At 43.1% G+C, this 19979-nt stretch overlaps 1 protein-coding gene across 2 annotated transcripts in view; it reads left to right on the top strand.

Annotated features, from left to right (window-relative positions):
- DLGAP3 (DLG associated protein 3) overlaps positions 1 to 19979 on the top strand; it is a 62323-nt gene that overhangs the window by 29552 nt on the left and 12792 nt on the right. For both annotated transcript variants that reach the window (XM_042952984.1, XM_042952983.1), the window contains 3 exons: positions 9860 to 10073; positions 10362 to 10675; positions 11007 to 11092. In XM_042952984.1, the coding sequence (XP_042808918.1) occupies positions 9860 to 10073; positions 10362 to 10675; positions 11007 to 11092 (614 nt within the window). The remainder of the gene's footprint in view (positions 1 to 9859; positions 10074 to 10361; positions 10676 to 11006; positions 11093 to 19979) is intronic.

Here is a 19979-nt window from a genome sequence, read left to right as displayed (position 1 = left end):
AAAAGCAGTGCAGAAGAATGTCCACATTGGCTCCTATTGTTTGCTGCTGAGGTCTTTGTTACATTTCCTGACTCAGGGAATCTGATTGGCACAGCTGTTGTTTCTCATCAGACTAGCTTATGTTGCTCAACCCACTAGTTCAATGCTCAGTCCTCATTTTACTTGACCCATCAGCAGCATCTAACACAGATGAGGACTTTCGCCTTCCTGAAACACCTCAGTCAGTTGGCTTTGAGGACACCATACCTTTTAGGTTCTCCTAGATTCTCTCTGGCTGCTGACGCTTGGTCTTGCCACCAGTGCCTCTCCAACTCGCCAGGATCTGAACACTGGATTTTTTTCAGGGCTTGGTTTCTGGACTTCTCTCTACACTCACTCCTTAAGTGAGCTCATTTAGGCTCATGGCTTTGAATATTACTTTATTTTATTAAAATTTTTAAAAGTGTTTATTTGTTTTTGAAAGAGAGAGAGAGAGAGAGAGAGAGAGAGAGAGCAGGGGAGGGGCAGAGAGAGAGGGAGACACAGAATCCAAAGCAGGCTCCAGGCTCTGAGCTGTCAGCACAGAGCCTGATGCGGTGCTTAAACCCACAAACCGTGAGATCCTGACCTGAGCCAAAGTCAGATTCTTAACCAACTGAGCCACCCAGGCACCCTGGCTCTGAATATTATTGAGGGCCTGGTGACTTCCAAATGTGTATCTCCAGCCCCAATCCTCTCATAATTGCTGGGCATGTGTGTCTAACTGTGTACTGAAATCTCACTTGGATGTTTAGTAGACATTTCAAATTTAAGATATCCACAACGAAACTGCTAGTACCCTTACCCCATTCCCCCTACCTCCCCAAACGTACTCCTCCGTCCACTGTTGTCTCTGCTTCAGGTAATGACAACTTTATCCTTTTAGGAGTTCTGATCTAAAAGCCTGAAGTCAGTCTTGACTCCTTTCTCTGTCTCACGTGCCCCATCCAAGCTTTGGCAAACCGTGTTGGTCCCATCTTCAAGTATATCCAGGACCAAAGCACTTCTCACCTCCGATGCCACCACTCCAGCCTAAGTCACCATGGCCTTTGTCTGGGCTTTGACACTGCCTCCTGAATGGTCTCCTGCACGTGCCCCTGCCCCACTTCATTCTCTCTCAGTACATCCCAGAGTGATCATTTCAAAATAGAATTACGTTCACTCAAAACCCTCACCTTACTCAGAGGACTTACAAGGCCCTGCACGATCTGTCCCTTGCTACCTGCGAATCCCGCTCCTAATGCTTCTCCGCCTGTCACCCGCTGCAGCCACAGTGGTCCTCTTGCTACCCTTCTGACACCACAGGTGTGCTCCAGCTTTTTGTCTCCTTATGTTTTAGGTAGGTCTTTTGTAAATAGTTTAAGGAATTTAGTTTATATCTATACTGACAATGGCTCGAGGGTTTGGTACATTTACATTTATTGTGGTTACTGATACACCTGTATCAATACAACAGTATTACTGCTGTTTCATTGTGTGCCTTCTATTTCTCCTGCCTTTTGAGTGATGCTTTTCTACTCCTTTCCTACCTTCTTTTGGATTAGTTTTCTTCTTCATTTTTCTTACTACCAAATCCCACACTGGTTTGGCAGTTCTATTTTCTATTTTCATTCTTTGTGGTCACTCTTATAATTTTCATGTGCATATTTGACTTAGCAAGGTCTAAATTTGACAATTTCTTCTTTCCTTAGGATACTTTAGTTTTGATGACCTCTTCCCTTCTTATTGTACATGTTGCCTGGTATTTTGTTCCATGTTCTTTTTACCTCTCCAAATTAGTCTTTATTATTGTCACATTAAAAATTTTTTTTAACATTTTATTTATTTTTGAGAGAGAGAGAGAGAGATTGAACGGAGGAGGGGCAGAGAGAGAGGGAGACAAAGAATCTGAAGTAGGCTCCAGGCTCGGAGCTGTCAGCACAGAGCCTGACACAGGGCTTGAACTCTTGAACTGTGAAATCATGACCTGAGCTGAAGTTGGAGGCTTAACCGACTGAGCCACCCAGGTGCCCAAATTTTATGCTGTTAGTACTTGATTATATAGACTCATATCTTTAACCCCTCCCCCCATAACTTCTTACGTTTCATTCCTTCCTTTTAAATATTCTTTAGTTACAACAAATTACGTTTAAAAAAATAAAAAATAAATCTTCTTTAGTAATTTTTTCAGTGAATGTCTGTTAGTATAAAACTCTGCCTTAAACAAAAGATGTAGTCTGCCCTCGTTATTTAACATAAATTAGCTTATTATGGAATCTTAGGTCAACATTTATTTTCTCTCAGTGTTTTGAATGTATTCTTTTGTCATCTGTCTCTTCTTGTTGCTGTTGGGAAGTCTGCAATCAATCTAATTGTCTTTGTGCATAGTTTTTCATTTCTTTCTGATTGCTGTTGAGATCTTCTCTTTGATTTTGGTGTTCTGCAGTTTCATTGTGGTATGTGTGTGTGCTCCCTGAATCTGAAGATTAATGTCATTCATCAAATCTGGAAAATTCTCTCATGGTTACTGTTTGTTGGTACATCTTTTTTCATCCTTTTACTTTCAACCTACTTGTGCTTCAAAAAAAAAAAAAATCCAATCTAACAATTACCACCTTTCGAATGAGGCTTTCTTGTTCATTCACATTTAATGTGATTATTGATATGGTTGGATTGTGTCATATGTCATTTTTGCTCCTCTGTTCTTTCTTTACTGTCTTCTCTTGTATTAAATGAATGTTTTAGTGAACCATTTTAATTTCTTTGTTATTAACTCCCTTTTACTATATTATTTGAGTTATTAGAGTTGCTTAAGGAATTACAAAGTGTATCATAACTGATTAAAATCTAATTAATTCTGGTAAAAAAAATTAATTCTGGTAATTCTGCTCCAACGTGTCTCTTTTTTCTCTCCTCTCTTTGTGCTGTTATTGTCATGTACCTTTCCTATGCATATGCTATAAACTAACAGTTATTATAAAGGAATGTTGGTATTATAAATAATAGCTTTGTGAAATTTTGCACCTTTTAAAGAAGTTAGGAGAAAAAATGAGAAAAACATATCTATAGAGTTTTTTATATTTGCCATTTCTGGTCCCCTTCATCTCTTCCTGTGGATTTGAGTTACCATGAGGTATCACTTCCCTTTAGCCTGAACAACTTCCATTGTTTCTTGTAAGATAGGTCTGCAACAAATTCTTCAGTCTATATGTATTTGGAAACATCTTTAATTTTACTCCATTTTTGAAGAATAATTTTGCTGAATATAGAATTCCTGGCTGACAGTTTTTATTTTATTTTATTTTTTAAATATTTTTTAACATTTATTTATTATTGAGGGACAGAGCATGAGCATGGGAGGGGCAGAGAGAGGGGGAGACACAGAATCCGAAACAGGCTCCAGGCTCCGAGCTGTTAGCACAGAGCCCGACGCGGAGCTTGAACTCACGAACCGTGAGATCATGACCTGAGCCGAAGTCGGACGCCTAACCGACTGAGCCACCCAGGGGCCCCAGTGGCTGACAGTTTTTAATTTCAACATTTTGAATATACCATTCCACTGCCTTTAGTGCTCATTGTTTCTGATGAAAAGCCCGTTGTTAATCATATTGTTGTTTTCTTGTATGTGATGAATTGTTTTTCCCTTGTGCTATTAAGATTTTCTCTTGGTTTTTGGCTTTCAACATTTTGACTGTAATGTATCTGGCTATGGATCCCTTTGTGTTTAACCTACTTTGAATTTACTGAGCTTCTTTAATCTGTGGAATAATATTTTTTTTCATAACATTTGGAAAGTTTTGAGCTGTTATTTCTTTGTTCCTTTTTCTTCCCCTTTCTCTCTTCTTCTTTTGGAATTCCCATTACATGTATACTGCTTTACTTGTTATTGTCCTGTAGGTCTCTGAAGTTCTGTTTATTTTTATTATTTTTTTCTCTCCATTCTTCAGATAGGATAATTTATACTGATTAAGTTTACTGATTATTTCATATGCTGAGCCGTTCTAGTGAGTTTTTCACTTCAGTTATTGTACTTTTCAGCTCCAGAACATCTATTTGGTTCTTTAAAAAATTTTTTTTTTCTATCTTTTTGTTGTGATTTTTTATTCATGAAGTTATTGTGCTTTCTTTTAAATCTTTCAACATGATTTACTTTACTTCTTTTAACATATTTGTAATAGCTGCTTTGTAGTTTTTGTCTGTAAATCAAACATTTGGGAACATTCATATTTTCTTGTTTATTTGCATGTCTCATAATTTTTTTGTTATATTCTGAACATTTTAGATAGCGTATTGTAGCAACTCTGGATTCTTACTTTACCCCTTGATTGTTATTGCTTTGTTTATTATGTGTTTGTTAATCCCTGGACTAAATCTGTGAAATCTGTCTTCCATGCTAAACGTGGCCTCTGATGTATTCACTAAATTTCTTTTCTTTCTTGTTTTTATTTTTAAGCCTGCCTTCCTAGGAGTTGTCCTGTGTCTGTATAGCTTAGTGTTCAGCCAGAGATTGGTCAGAGATTGTGCTCAAAAACCTTAAGCCAGAAAGGCTTCTCTCTGCTTATGGTTGTGTGTGTGGACCTGGGAGTACAAACTTCAGGCTCTTTTTAAGCCTACCCTGAATTTTACTTTTTGCCAGTCTCTCTTGTGTTATCTCCTCACATGTGCACAAGTCCCATTGGCCAGAGAGGTGTGGGCAGCTCAAGACGTCTCTGGTCTCTGCTGTGTATGCACTCACCCCTACTTAACTCAAGATATGTGGAGAGCTCATCAAACCTTCTCTAGCTGTTTCATCCCCTGAAACTTCTCTGTTAAATCTCTGCCTCATCTCTTAGTCCATTGCTTGTCCCAAACAGCATTGAAATCTCAGCTTAGCAGTGCTGCTGGCTATTCCTGCTCTATTCCACCCCCCCCCCCCCATTCTTGATACTATACCTGACAATGTTCCAAATTAAGTGAGCCCAAATTAAGTGTCAGTGGCAATGAAGCAGCTGGTTTTCACAGCCTGCCTCACCCTGATTGAACTATTGCAACTGATAGAGCTGGGAACTTGAGTAATGGGAGCAGCCCCAGGCAAGGCCACCACGGACTCATGCTCTTCAGTAATTTTCATGTATATGTTTCTTTCTTGTATACCTTTGACTGATTTTCAGAGTGAGGAAATAGTTATTTTTGACAGTTTTGTCCAGCTTGTCACTCTGTCATGCTTGAAGTTAGAAGTGTGGAAAATTCTCCATCAGTATAATTATCTCCAAATATTGCCTCTTCTACATTCTCTCTATTCCCTCATCTGGAGCTCCTATTATTTGTTTTGTTTTAAGATTAAAAAAATGTTTATTTATTTTATTTTATTTTTTTGAGAGAGAGGCACAGCTCAAGTGGGGAAGGGGCAGAGAGAGAGGGAGACATAGAATCCAAAACAGGCTCCTGGCTCTGAGCTGTGAGCACAGAGCCTGACATGGGGCTTGAATCCACGAACTGCAAGATCCTATTCTTTCCTCCATGCATCTTAACCTCTCGTTCATATTTTCCATCTCTTTGCCTCTTTATGCTGCCTAAGTTCCTTAGATGTATCTTCTGATTCACTAATTTTCTTTTCAGTTGTGTCTCATCTACGATTTAACTCATTAATTATGTTTTTATTTGACTGACTTTTTCAGTTCTGGAAAGCTGGTTTGGTTTCTTTTAAATATTTCTAGTCTTCTTTTCAAAGTTTATGTTCTCTTCTTATATTTTCAGTTTTATCTTTTAAGTTTTAGAAGTTTTAAACATAGTTTAAAAGCTAATCTGTTTTAGCTAAGGTAACACGAGCTGCTGTGACAGATGAAGCTTGAATTCTCAATGGCTTAGCTCAATAAAAGCTTAGTTGTTTATGTCACAGTTTGTTTTAGTTATCTACTGCTGTGTGACGTATTATCCTCAAACATAGAGTCTTAAATCAACAAATATTTATTATCTCACCATTTCTGTGGGTCAGGAATCTCAGTGCAGCTTAGCTGGGTACCCTCTGGATCAGGTGACTCACATGGCTTCACTAAGATGTTGGTCAGGGCTGTAGTCATGTCACGGCTTGACTGGAGGAATATCTACTTCCTTACTCACTCATATGGCTGTTGCCATGTGATGCTCACTGGCTATTGGCCAGAGTCATCAGTTTCTTGACATGTTGGACTCACCATAGGGCTACTCAGAACATAACAGCTTGCTTCTCCCAGAGCAAAGACACTGAGAGAGAGTGCCCGAGATGGAAGCCACAGTCTCTTTGTAATCTAATCTCAGAAGTGACATTCCATTGTATCTGCCATGTTCTATGTATTACAATAAGTATAGGCCATACTCAAGAGGAGGGAACTATACAAGGGTGTTAATGCTAGGAGGTGGACATCATTAGGGGCTGTGTCGTGGGTAGTGTACCACATGGTCTGGTATGAACTCATCTTCAGTGGAACTTTATCTGTGACAATCCTGAACAGCCTGGGTTAGAAATTTGTTCCTCAGAAAATACTTTGCAATCACTTCTGTTAGACTATTCTTGGTCTGGGACCATTTTATGTTAATTTTTAATTTGCAGGGAGGTGTCTGGGTCACCCAGGCCTATGCAGACGGAATCCTGTATCTATGTGAAGACCAGCTTGTGGCTACAAAAATCTTAGAACATTGGCCTACTTCTCCCTCCCTCCAGTGCCTAGATTACAGACTAGCTTCCTATTATCATCCTGTGCTGATAATTAATTTTTTTTTAGTCTACTTTTCATGAAAGGTTTCCCCTTTCCTACCTTTATGGAGGTTCTCATTTCCAATGCTGTGTTTCATGTGGGCCCAGCGCCTTACTCCTACACCCAAGTGAGTGTTAATACCTAAACCCGTTAGTCCCTGAGACCAGCAACCTGCACCCCCACCTTCCACCGCCCCTGGGCTGTTTGCAGCCCTGACTCACACAGTTAATATTCTGATTTTCTAGTCTCCTCTTTGCTTTTGTCCCCTGGGGACACATCGTGCTTTCTTGTGAGCTCAGCTATGCATATAAAACATTTCTTATATTTTATCCAGTGTTTTAGAGTGTTTTGAAATGGGAGTGTTTTCCAAGGTTAGCTAAACTAAATGACACAGGTAAACTATGGAGGATGTTGCGTAGCCCCCAGATGAACCTGCCAACTCCAGCACGGACAATTTCAGTTAGACCCAAGCAAAGCGTTTTCTGCTAAATATCCCACACCCTGGGAAATATTTACCGATTCTGAGTCTGATTTGGAAAAAGGCTAAGGTTCCTATTTTCTAAGAGGATTCTTTGACTTTGACTCTACTGAAAGTGGGGGCTGGGGGAAACAGGGTGGAAGACAGTGCAGGGATAATAGGAGAATTCACAGCACAATGTTACAATTTTATAATTCTAATACAGTAAAGATCAACACCGGTGCAATATTCCTCTGGGAGTCTATACAATTCTGTGTTTCCCTTAGGTCCTGGTCCCTTGTGGGAACACTTCAGAAGCTCCTCTTGGCCAGTAGAGATAGAAAGTGTGTCCCCAGGGAGTTTCTCACCTTCCCTCTGTCTGCCTTGGATAGAATTGGTCATAGGAATAGCATATGGTTGGGATTTCAAGAGCTTCAGAGACTCTGGGAAGGAGAGGCCTCTGAAAGGTACTGTCATTGTGATTTAAGACCCTCTGCTATATGCCAGATATTATGTCTAGAACTTTACACACAGAAGAGGCTTGGAGATACAGAGATGAGCTGCAAAATGAGATTCCTTCCATCTGTGGTATCCAGAATGCTCTCTACTGGAGTTAGATCAACTCTCCTATGCCCCAGAAGGGACTCTCTGAGCTGGATTGGTTCTAGTTGGGGAGTATCTTGAGCCTGGCCTAGAAATAGCAGGAGTTAGATCAGCTTCTGAGCTTTAGGAAATAAAACTGGTCCTTGGTACCCCAGAGGTCCAGAGATAGGAAACTTGCAGAAGTCATGATGAAAACCACAGCTGCCACAGAAGTGTGGCCTGTGCCAAACATGGCAGAACTTAACTTCTACAGGATCTTGGATTGATTTTTCCATGACCTGTGATTTCTGTACACTTGTAATGAAATTACTTTATTTTATTTTATTATTATTATTTTTAATGAAGTTACTTTAGAACAAGCCGCAGAAAGAAGTCCAGACACTCCTTTTTGATTACTGGGCCCACACTGGAACCACTGAATCCAAATTTTCACAAAATTTTGTCCCTGAGCTTTGAAGCAGCCAAAGCAAAGAGAGGCATATGGTTAGAGAGCCTTGGGTTCAGATCCTTGGAGTGGAGCTTGAGTTAAGGTAGGTTTAACAAGGTCCTCAGGAGATTCTGATGCTCAGTCAGCCTGGGAAAAGAGCCAGGAAACCTGGCATTTAACTTTGGTAAATCACTTACAAGCTGGGCATCTTTGGACAGTTCATCGGCTCTCTCTGAGCCTTAGTTTGGGCAAATTAAGATCAGTAGAATTGGATGGAAATTTCTGCTCAATTTGAGGTAGAATTTAGTGATGTCATGTTATGCTTTGGAGGTGGAGTTATGGAAATGTCAAGTTGCATTTTACACGTGAGCCAAGCCACTACTTTATCTGTTGATTGCACATAAATATGACGTCATGAATCTCCTGGGAGATGTCACAAGATGCAGCCATGGGACACTTGGTGTCATATTTACCATGTGGATGCTACCGAGGACCTTATCCATGACTTCCTCCAATGGTCTCTACGTAATCACTCATGGGGGGATTTCTCTTGGGCTCAATAACAGGGAATAGTTGTGGTTCTCAAGAGCAGTGGCTTGTTTCCAGGTAGGTTCTGAGACCTTCACATGTCATCCACTGAAGGCTTAGGATGTACCAGTACCTGCACCAAATGCCCCACATGTTTTTCTTTGAGTCCCCTAAATATCCCCATGAAGATGGTACCATTATCATTCTCATTGGGCAGGTGATCAAACTGAGGCCCCAAAGCTTTAAGTAGTTAGTGCTAGGAAGGTGCAGAGCCAACATCTGAGTCCAGGCGGGTCTGGCTCTGTAGCCTGTGCTGCAGGCAACCTGCAAGCTATACTCCTTGATGCTTCGGCTGCTCTGAAGCTCAGGGTCAAACTTGTACTCATCCTGTGCTCTGGGTGTAGAACTTATCCCTGGACCACCTACCTTTATTTTTCCTTTGTGCCAGTTTTCTCATATAATACAAACGATGCTGCAATCTCTGCGGTACATTTAGTCTTAGTGCAGTGCTAGGGGACACGGTTCCATGAACAGAATTTTTGTTTTGCTTTTTTTCTTAGTTGCTTTAATTTTTTTTAAACCACCATGGATTCTGTACCACAAAATATCAAAACAAAAACTTTTGCTCCATCACTTACCCATTAATTTCTGCCCTGCCCCATGGTATATATATCTCTATAGGGTGCAATCAGTTTTGTAATGTAATGGATCATAAATAATAAGATAAAAGGCGCGCACTGCCTTCCCTGCAGTTCCCCACCTCCATACTGGGCAGGAGGGTGGATGTCCCTGGTCCTCTCCCTCTGGGTTAGGTGAGAGAAATGTGAGGGGCTGGCTGTAGGTGGAGAGAAAGATGACGCGGTCCCAGGTGTCCGGGAGAGGCATAGATGGGGTGGAAGGAGAAGTATGTAGGGTAAAGAACAGACCCCAAGACAGTGGAGGCAGGCCTGAAGAGCCGCACAGGGCATAGGATCCTCAATCCTTCTTTGCACAGAGTGAGGGTTTCTTTTCGTCCCAGCATCACACAGAGGCAGTCTCTGCAGATCCAGATATATTCCTAAGGCAATGCGCCTCAGAGACACCCGCTTTCATCCCAGCACCCCTGTAACTATCGTCCCTACCCCCTGCCCCCAGCTCAGTGAGGAGCTGAACCAGCAGCTGGAGGCCGTGTGCGGGTCTGTGTTTGGGGAACTCGAGTCCCAGGCAGTGGACGCCCTGGACCTGCCCGGCTGTTTCCGCATGCGGAGCCACAGCTACCTCCGGGCCATCCAGGCCGGCTGCTCTCAAGACGACGACTGCCTGCCCCTCCTTGCTGCCCCTGCCTCTGTCTCAGGGAGGCCCGGCTCCTGTGAGTGTGCCCTCTCTGCCCCCACCCCCCGCCCGGCCCTAGGTTGGAGAGCGCCCTGGGTTCTGGCGCTGGCCCCAGTCACAGCTGTGCTGTGTGATCTTGGGCAGCTGGCTTGCCTCTCTGGGCCGCATGATGGGGAGAACAAGCCTCGGCTCTGTACATAGCAGCGCTTCGAGGACGCGTGCCTGCTGCCTCCTCGGGCACCGCGTGGGTGTGGGGCGGTGGGCCACAAGACACCCGATGGGACGCGAGTTTCTCACCCGCTGCGTTTCTGCGTTCCGGCCACAGCCTTCAACTTCAGAAAGGCCCCGTCCCCCATCCCGCCGGGAAGCCAGGCCCCGCCCCGCATCTCCATCACGGCCCAGAGCAGCACCGACTCCGCCCACGAGAGCTTCACGGCCGCCGAGGGCCCCGCCCGGCGCTGCAGCTCCGCGGACGGGCTGGACGGCCCGGCCATGGGCGCGCGCACCCTGGAGTTGGCTCCGGTGCCACCCCGGGCCAGCCCCAAGCCCCCTACACTCATCATCAAGACCATTCCTGGCAGGGAGGAGCTGCGGAGCCTGGCGCGGCAGCGGAAGTGGCGGCCGTCCATTGGGGTGCAGGTACGGCAGGACGAGGCGCCGAAGCAAGCTCAGGCCCTGGCCGGTGGGGATGGGTTGACCTTTTCCTTGGTCTGCTCTGCGCCTGGTCATCGACAGGGCCCTTACAACCAGTCCCGGCCCACTCCCTTGTCACTTGTCGTGGAGCCATCGCCTCTACTGGTTGCCAGTACGATGCCTCTGACCTCCTGGGTCTCTTTTCTTGTTGGGTCAGATTGTCTTTGCAGAATCTGCCCACTGGCTTGGGGCTCAGCCTCTGCTCACCCCTCTGCCTGGGGAGAGCTTGTGTCCCTTGTCTAGCCCCGGCCACTGACTCCCGCTACCCTGCCGCCAGGTGGAGACTATCTCGGATTCGGACACGGAGAACAGGAGTCGAAGAGAGTTCCACTCCATTGGTGTTCAGGTGGAAGAGGACAAGAGGTAGGTCTGGGTGGGGCTATCTCAGGCTTCCTTGGGGAGAAGAGGAGAGGAGGCTGCACAGTGCCCTTCTTGGTGCGGTCTGCCTGCACACCCTCTCTTTCTGGACTGCGACTAGAGCCCTCCTAATGGGGAGGAGTCTGGGCAGCCACAGAGGTTACCCTCGGAGATGTCAGCAGGGCAGCCATCAGATCTAAAGTGAGTTCTCCTTGTACCCGTGCCTGTCCTAGGTGTTCCGAGGCAACAGGAGTGGTTGGAGGAAGGGGCTGGTAGGGAGAGGTAACAGGTAGGTGCTGAGCAGGCCTCCAACAACTGTCCTTTATAGGGGATAGCAGGATTTTCCTAATCCCTCCTTATGACCTGTGGTGTACAAGTATGTGAGCTCAAAAAGAAACAAATAAACATGAAGATTGCCTCTCAGGGGCCTCTGGCAAATGTAATACTCCTCCTCACTTGGCTCACACAAGCATTTAACCAGTCAGGGGTACCTATTACATGCCTGAGATGGTAGAGTTACCAGCAGCCACTATTCTGGCATTAGGTGGCCTCAGAAACACTGCTTCCTTAATTTCCAGCTGAAAAATTAGCATTCAGCTCTGGAGGGGATACTGGGAGGAGTCCCTCTGTTGTTGGCTCCCTATGGGAAGATGCTTTCTCTAATGACCATGTGGCAGTGCCACAGTGGCCCATCTGCCCTCTGGGCTGCGATGCCACCAGGCCAGTGGCCCGAAGTACGGCGGCTGCAAGAGTTTCATGGTAATCTGTGTTGTCCAGGCCATACGCACTAGAGGAATAAAGCTAGAGTCTTAGTAGCAGCCCCTTGAGCTGTTCCTAGCTGCCACTGTTGGGCCTCTTGACCTCCCCTAAAGTTCTGTTAGCTGTTTCTGGGAACCCCTGGGAGTAGTGTGTGTGTGTGTGTGTGTGTGTGCGCGCCTGATCAAGTCGTGGGGTTCCTGTGGGCTGCACCAGTTTTCTTTATGCACGCTCCAGCTCCCTGCAGTTCCATATGCTCCTGAGGCGGTAAATGCTTCCACCAAGGGTGATCAATAGCTGCCTTGTTGCCTCCATTGCTCCTGAAAGCCACTGTCCTCCAAACTCTTAATATTCCACAAAGATCCCAGGAAAGGAGCACTTTATGGCAAACCCAATTCACAAGTCCATGACCTGAGTTCCTGATTGGTGGGGTAGGAGTCATGGAGGGAGGCAGTTCTGTGTTCAGAACTCTTCCCCCAACTCTAATGCTGCTCTGTGGACCATCAACCAAACCCACTACCCACACTCACTCCTTTATAAGGCTTCTTGGTCCCTCATCCAGTGAGACCCCTGGGGGTCCCCCTATTCTTCCTAACAAGCCTGAATCCTGGGAAGAGTGCAGTAGACATTCTACTGAGATTCTGGCTAAATCAGTAAACTTTCATTCATTCATTCATTCATTCATTCATTCATTCATTCATTCAGAAAATGCTCATTGAGCATCTCTTATATGACTGTTCCTATTAAAGGCTCATGGAAACATCAAAGACATGAGTCTTGCCCTCACAGAAGTTATGGCTTGGAAGGGAACCAAGGCAGTGAATAAATACTCCACAGAAAGAAATATGATCATGCATTATGGTGTAATATGTAATGGGATATTATTACATGTTATGGTGGGAATATGAAAGAAAAAATCTAAGAGAGAAGGGATCTTATTTAGGGTAAGTGGGTAACTCAAGGATTGACTGGGAATACTCAGGTGATGATTGTTGGTGGAAGGGTACCAGGAAGAGGGAATAGCATATGTGAAGGCACTTGGGCAGGACAGAGTTTGACATGCATCAGAAACCAAAAGAAGGTTCTGGGGCTGGTGTGGAACGAGATGGGGCAGTGGTGAGGGAGTGGATTGGAGAATAGGCAGAGGTCAGGTCATGCAGAGCACGGGCATGATAAAGAACTGGAATTTAATTATAACTAATGAGTAGCCATTAAAAGGTGAAAGAAGCATGACAGGATCTAATTTGTGTTTACAAAAGATCACTAGCTGCTAAGTGGAGAATGAATTTGAGGGAAATAATAGTGAGTATGGGGAGGCTAGTAAGCAGGAATGTTTCCTGATACAGAAGAAAGGTGATAGCCTTTTGCATCATAGAGGACCTCTTTTTTCTATTTTATTTTCTAATTGGGCACTACCAGTGCACGGGAAGATTATAAAGTTTTATACGTTGATTTTTGTATTCAGCAGATTAGCTGCTGTCTCTTATTAGGACTCATAGTTTGTCTGAAAATCATGATGGATTTTCTATATAGTTGGTCATGTCTTCTGTAAATAAGGATATTTCTTTTAAATCTGTATTCTTTTAATTTCTGTTTCTTGCAATAATGAATTGTGTAGGACTTCTAGTTCACTGTGGAGTATAGCAGTCTTGTCCCATTCCTGACACTGGTGGTTATCTTCTTAAATCCTGCTCACAAGTAAGGTGATGTTTGGTACAGATTTAGGTGGATACTATTTATCAGGTTAAGGAAATTCCCTTCTATTCCTAGTTGGCTAAGAAGTTTCATTTTTATTTTAAATAGAAAATGAGCTGGAATTTTATTGCATGCTTGTTCAGAATCTACTTGGATGATCATAGATTTTCTCCTTTCATCTGTAATGTGAATTATATTAATAGATTTTCCATGTTGATCCATTATTTCATTCCTGGGATGAACCCTGCTTGATGCTATTGTCGGTTTGGATTAAGTTTTGCTGGAAGTAGCAGAGCCTCAATAGAATCTTTAAAAAAATTTTTTTAATGTTTATTTTTGAGGGGTGCAGAGAGAGAGGGAGACAGAGAGGATCCAAAGTGGGCTCTGTGCTGACCAGAGAGTTCAGTGTGGGGCTCGAACTTGTGAACTGCAAGATCATGACCTAAGCCAAAGTCGGACGCTGAACTGACAGAACCACTCAGGTGCCTGGAACCTCAATAGTATCTTAAGTGAATTTCTCCTTCACTTAGAAAAAGAAAAGCCTGGAGGTAGAAGTGCAGTGTCAGGATCCAGGCTTTTTCTATCTTGCTGGTCTTGCACTCTGTGCATCACCTCCTTCCCAGGAGCTGATGCCCAAGCTCCAGCCAGTCCTATCTGTATTCTGAGAAGTACCAAGGAGGAAGAGAGGAGGGACACAGTCCTTCCTTGTAAAAAAGACTTTCTGAAAATTACATATGACATGCTCAGGTACATCACATTGGCTAAAACCTCATCATGTGGCATCTAGCTGCAAGGGAGGCTATGAGATGTATAGTCTTAGTTGGGAAGCAATGTACAACGAGCAGGGCACATTGCTGAAAATCAGGGTTCTTCTGGCTAAAGACAAAGAGAAGAATGGACATACGGAACTCTAGTGGCTTTTGTCACAGTCTTGCTGTATTATTTTTATATACATTACTGGATTTTTGAATAGCTACTACTTTAAGATGTTTTTTGGGTTTATTTTTGAGAGACAGAGTGTGAGTGGGGTAGGGGCAGAGAGAGGGGGACAGAGGATCTGAAGTGGGCTCTGTGCTGACAGCAGTGAGCGAGATATGGGGTTCAAACTCATGAACCATGAGATGGAACTTGGATGCTCAACTGACTGAGCCACCCAGGTGCCCCTACTTTAAGATTTTTATATCTGTGTTCATAAGTGACATTAGATGACGGTTTTGCTTTATTGTTGTTATTCAATTCAGGCATTTAGGTTATGCTGGAGTCCTAAAATGAGTTTGGAAGCCTTATCTGTGGTTCTGTTCTTTGGAACAATTTGTGTAAAGTAGGAATTATCTATTTCTTAACGTTTTGGTAAAAGTTGCCCATAAAACTATCTAGGCCTGATGCCTTTGGGGCTAGGAGAAACTTTTTGAACTACAGCTTTAGTTTCTTTCATGGTTATTGACCTATTCAGGTTTTCTTTTTCTTCTTGAGTCAGTTTTGGTGATTTATATTTTTCTAAGAAATGGGCCATTATACAAAAAAAAAAAAAGACAGTTTAAAAAAATTTTTTATAACATTTATTTATTTTTGAGAGAGAGAGAAACAGAGCATGAGTGGGGGAGGGGCAGAGAGAGAGGGATACAGAATCGGAAGCAGGCTCCAGTCTCCGAACTGTCAGCGCAGAGCCTGACATGGGGCTTGAACCCACAAGCTGTGAGATCATGACCTGAGCTGAAGTTGGATGCTTAACCAACTGAGCCACCCAGGCACCCCAAAATGACAGTTTTAAAACATTTTTGGCACAAATATTCTTTGTCATAGTGTTATAATTTTATAAGTTTTTATTGTATCTGTAGCTTATGCCCCTTCTTTTCATTCCTAATACCATATATGTATGTCCGATCTCTATTTCTTGATCAATGTTGTCTGAGGTTTGTATAGTTTATCATTTTAATATATTTTAAAGATATATATATTTTTAGAAGAAGTTATTTATTTATTTTGGGGGGGGCGCAGAGAGAGAGAGGAAGAGAGAGAATCCCGAGCACGATGTGGGGCTCAAACTCACAAACCGGGAGATCATGACCTGAGCTGAAACCAAGAGCCAGATGCTTAACCAGCGGAGTCACCCAGGTGCCCCTTAAAGTTATATTTTATCAGTCTTTAAGAAAACTAGCTTTTGGGTCATTAGCATCTCTATTCTTTCTTTTTTATCTTTAATGTTTCCTTTTTTTTTTTTTTTTTTTACTTTCGTGTTATTATTTTTCTTTTTCCTATCTTCTGTGACTTTTTTACAGGTTCCTGAACACTATTTCTTATTTTTTAACATGTGTTTTTAAGGCTATAAATTTTCCTTTTAACTATGCTGCTATAACTGTACTTCATAAATTTTGAGATGCAGTATTTTTATTGTTCAGTTCTAAATAGTTTGTAACTTTTATCATAATTTCCTTTTTCACCTGTGAATTCCATGAATTATTTACAAGTTTTTGTTTTGTTTTGTTTTAGTTTCCAAATTATTTTGTGGGGGGTGGTGGGGAGCTCTCTTTCCACTACTAATTTCTAAATTTGCTGCATGTGGTAATAGTATGCATTCTGTATGATATTTTTTATTCCTTAAAATTTGTTGAGACTTCCTCTCTCATATATACATTTATTATATAAATGGTCAGACTTCTAAATTATATTTTTCAAATGTTTAGCTTTGATTTCTGTTTAAATTTTTTAGCCAGTTCTGAGAGAGTTGTATTAAAAATGTCTCACCATGATTGTGGATGTATCATTTTCCCTGGTACTTTTATTAGTTTTTTCTTCAGTTTGAGAGTGCTACTTAGAAGTATTCAGGCTTATGATTGCTATGTCTTCTTGGTGGGTTGCCCCTTTGATCATTAAATAGGCTGCTGATCATCCTCACTAAAGTTTTTTGCCTTGACGTCTATTTTGCTTGATTTTATCATTATGGTTGTTTTCTTTTGGTTAATTTTCCAAAATCTCCTTTTTCATACTTTGATTTTCAACCTCCTTATATCCTTTTTAGATCTGTTGCTTGTAAACAGTGTAGGGCTAACATTTAGTAGATGTATTTAGTCTATTTATATATATATACACATATATATATATATACATATATGTATATATATATACACATATATATATATATATACATATATGTATATATATATATGTGTATATATATATATTGATTACTCATTTATTTGGATTTATTTTTATCTCTTTAACAATGCCTTTTCTACACCCCCCCTTTTTTCTTTTTTAAAGTAAGCATAGATGCCCCACATGGGACTTGAACTCATGACCCTGAGATCAAGAGTCACGTGCTGTATTGACTGAGCCAGCTAGGCACCCCGTCATGCTTTTTCTTTGCTTTCCTCCTCTCCTACTTCTCTGCCTTCTATTGAACTGATCAAATTTACTTTATTTCTTTTTTCCTTCTACTGCTTTGGAAGTTTACATTTTAGTAGTGATTTTCCTCAAATGTTTAGCAAATATACTTAATTTCATATTTTTCTACTAAAGTCTAAAACCAGTGAGTATTTCTACCCTTCATGGGCAAACACCAAGAAGCTTGGAACACCTTAATTTCCTTCTTAACTCCCTCTTCCCATCTTCCATGTTGTATTTGTCTAGTATTTTGACTATACCTCCTTAAAAAAAAAACTCTGCTAAAGCAGCTGTTCTTGTATCTTCCATGGTCTAATAGTTTAGATTTACAAGCATATTTTAGACCAACTTACATGTTCACTATTACTTGTTACTGCCCACTCTGTCCTCATGCGTTCAGCGTTTTCTGTGCTGAAGTACTGCTTCAGCTTGGGACCAGTTGTAGAGCCCATGTCTCTTCTTGAGGTTTCTGGATTTCAGTGCTAGCACTCACTGTAACTCATACCCACACACAAAACGGACTTCCAGGCCACATTTCTGAAGCATGACCTGCATTTTCTAGTCCACGTTTGTAAGTAAAATGACCCTTCGTGGCTGCTGGCTTTGTACATGGGGTCTCCTTCCAGCTCCCCAGGATGCACGGGTTTGGGGGCTTTCCTCTCTTCCTCCCTGAGCATTACCATCTAGCCTCTAGCATATGTCTGGCCCACTATTCCTGTGGCTCACTTGGCTTAGATTCCCTCTCACTTCTTAGGTTTTGAATTTCCTTTTTGTCTCTAGTACCTGATGATTTCTCTCTTTCTATTTTCAAGCTTGGCACTATAGCAGAAACACCGTTTGGCTTTATTTTATCCAGTATTTCTCTGTGTTTCAGTGTGTGTGTGAGTGGGAGCTTTTCAAGTTAGTTCAGTCTGCCGTATTGATCAGTTGTCTGGACTAGGCTGATAGCAGTAGATACAGAGAGAAGCGGACCAATTTGAGAAGCATTTTGGAGCAAAGTCATGGAAGGACAGGGACAGGCTGAGGGGAGGTCCTTCTTGCTCTTGTGTAGGTATTCGTGGGGTCTTGGTGGGGTGAGCTGGTGAGGGGGAGAAGGTGTTGGATAAATGTCTAAAGAGCTGAATTGCCCGGGACAGGTGATCATGCTGGGAATCCAAGGGGGTGACAGGTGGGGAGAGAAGAAATCTGGCGCATCTCTCTGGCCAGGCTCCCTTGCTTGTCTGCTGCAGGCATCCTTAGTTGTCCACCTGCACTGTCCTTTCTGTCCCTTATGTCCCTGGCACTTTAAGTCTGACTTACCACACACCATGCCCCAAATGGTACATAAAAGCGAGCCATGACTACCAGCAGCCTTTCCAGGCAGACATCCAGGAGCCCCCACCTGCTGCCGCCCCATTTTCTTGGACTCTCTTGTTCTTACTCCTGTCTCACTGGCCCCAGTATCTGTCATCTCTCTCTGCCCGTTGGTTTTAGAAATTGCCAGAAAGGAAAGGTCTCTCCTCTTCTGCCTTTCAGTGTGTTCCCTGCCAACCTGTTGGGTGAAGAGTTCAGATTTATTGCCCCTTAGACCTGTTGTCAGTGGGTTTTTCCAGTTGCCCGTATCCGTGGTGACTTGGCTTAGAACTACACAGGGATGGGTGGCTGTGGGTGCTTCTCCAGTTCCATCTCTGCTGCACCCCCAACTAAGATTCATTTGTCCACAGACATTTATTAGACCCCTATTATTTGTCAAGTACTATGCTAGGCACTGAGGATACAAAGGTAAGTGGAACCAGACAGCCCCTGCCCTGTGAAGCATACTGCCATGTTAAATCTAAGTAGCTCATAAATGATGTAGAAGTACAGCTGTGGTGGTGCCACAAAGGAGAGGTATGTGCACAGTTGAGAGTGTATCGTAGGGGGCTTTGACCTAGTCAGGGTTTGGCGTGGCTTTCCTGAGGAAGTGACATTTGGGTAGAGATCTCGATGAATGGTTAATACAATTTAACTAGGTGAAAGTGGGAGATAAGAGTGTTCTAGGCAGAAGGAACAGTATGTGCTAAGTCCCTGTGGTGGGAGGGAGCATACTTAAGAAACAGTTACCAGGGCTGTTTTAGGGCATCCTACAGCACCTGTCTACCCAGACCCAGCATACTCTGGGCCAGGATAAAAGAATGCATGGGAGGGCGCCTGGGTGGCTCAGGCGGTTAAGTGCCTGACTTCAGCTCAGGTCACGATCTCACGGTTCGTGGGTTCGAGCCCCGCGTCGGGCTCCGTGCTAACAGCTCGGAGCCTGGAGCCTGCTTCGGATTCTGTGTCTCCCTCTCTCTCTGCCCCTCCCCCACTCACACTCTGTCTCTCTGTCTCAAAAATGAATAAACGTTAAAAAAAAAAAAAGAATGCACGGGGATGCCTGGGTGGCTCAGTTGGGTAAGTGTCTGACTTCAGCTCAGGTCTTGATCTCATAGTTCATGAGTTTGAGCCCCATAATGGGCTCGCTGATGTCAGCACACAGAACCTTCTTCGGACCCTTTGTCTCCTTCTCTCTCTGCCCCTCCCCTACTCATGCTCTGTCTCAAAAATAAAAATAAACATAAAAAAAGAATGTATCACATGACCTTGCTAAATGTTAGAAGACTATTCCTGGGGCCCTTTAAGAACATAGAAACCATATGAGTTTTGCTTCAAACTCTAACTATGGGAATCCCCTCCTTTTACCAGTAGATCCTTCCTATTAAGAGCTTATCTTAAATTCCAGATTTAGCAAAAAGAAAACAAAATAAAGAAAAAACACCAGAATGCTCAGTTAAGTCTGGTTGTCAGATAAACGATGAAGAGGTTTTAGTAGATGGAGTTCCCCCAAATTGCATGAGATATACTAAAAAATTACCTGTTATTTATCTGAAATTCAAATTCAACAGGGGCTCCTGTATTTTATCTAACAACCCTACTTATACCCAGTTGTGCCCAAACAGGGCCACCTGGAGAACTCTATGGGAGGAAGGCAGCCCCCTCCTCACCCCCCCCCCCACCCCCCCTTTCCTTAGCATCATGGTAATTTCTGACTTTGGGGCCTTGG

Source organism: Panthera leo, chromosome C1, assembly GCF_018350215.1.
Source record: "Panthera leo isolate Ple1 chromosome C1, P.leo_Ple1_pat1.1, whole genome shotgun sequence".
Lineage (NCBI taxonomy): Eukaryota > Metazoa > Chordata > Mammalia > Carnivora > Felidae > Panthera > Panthera leo.
Note: the sequence above shows the minus strand (reverse complement) of the source record. Positions and strands in the feature narration are given on the sequence as shown.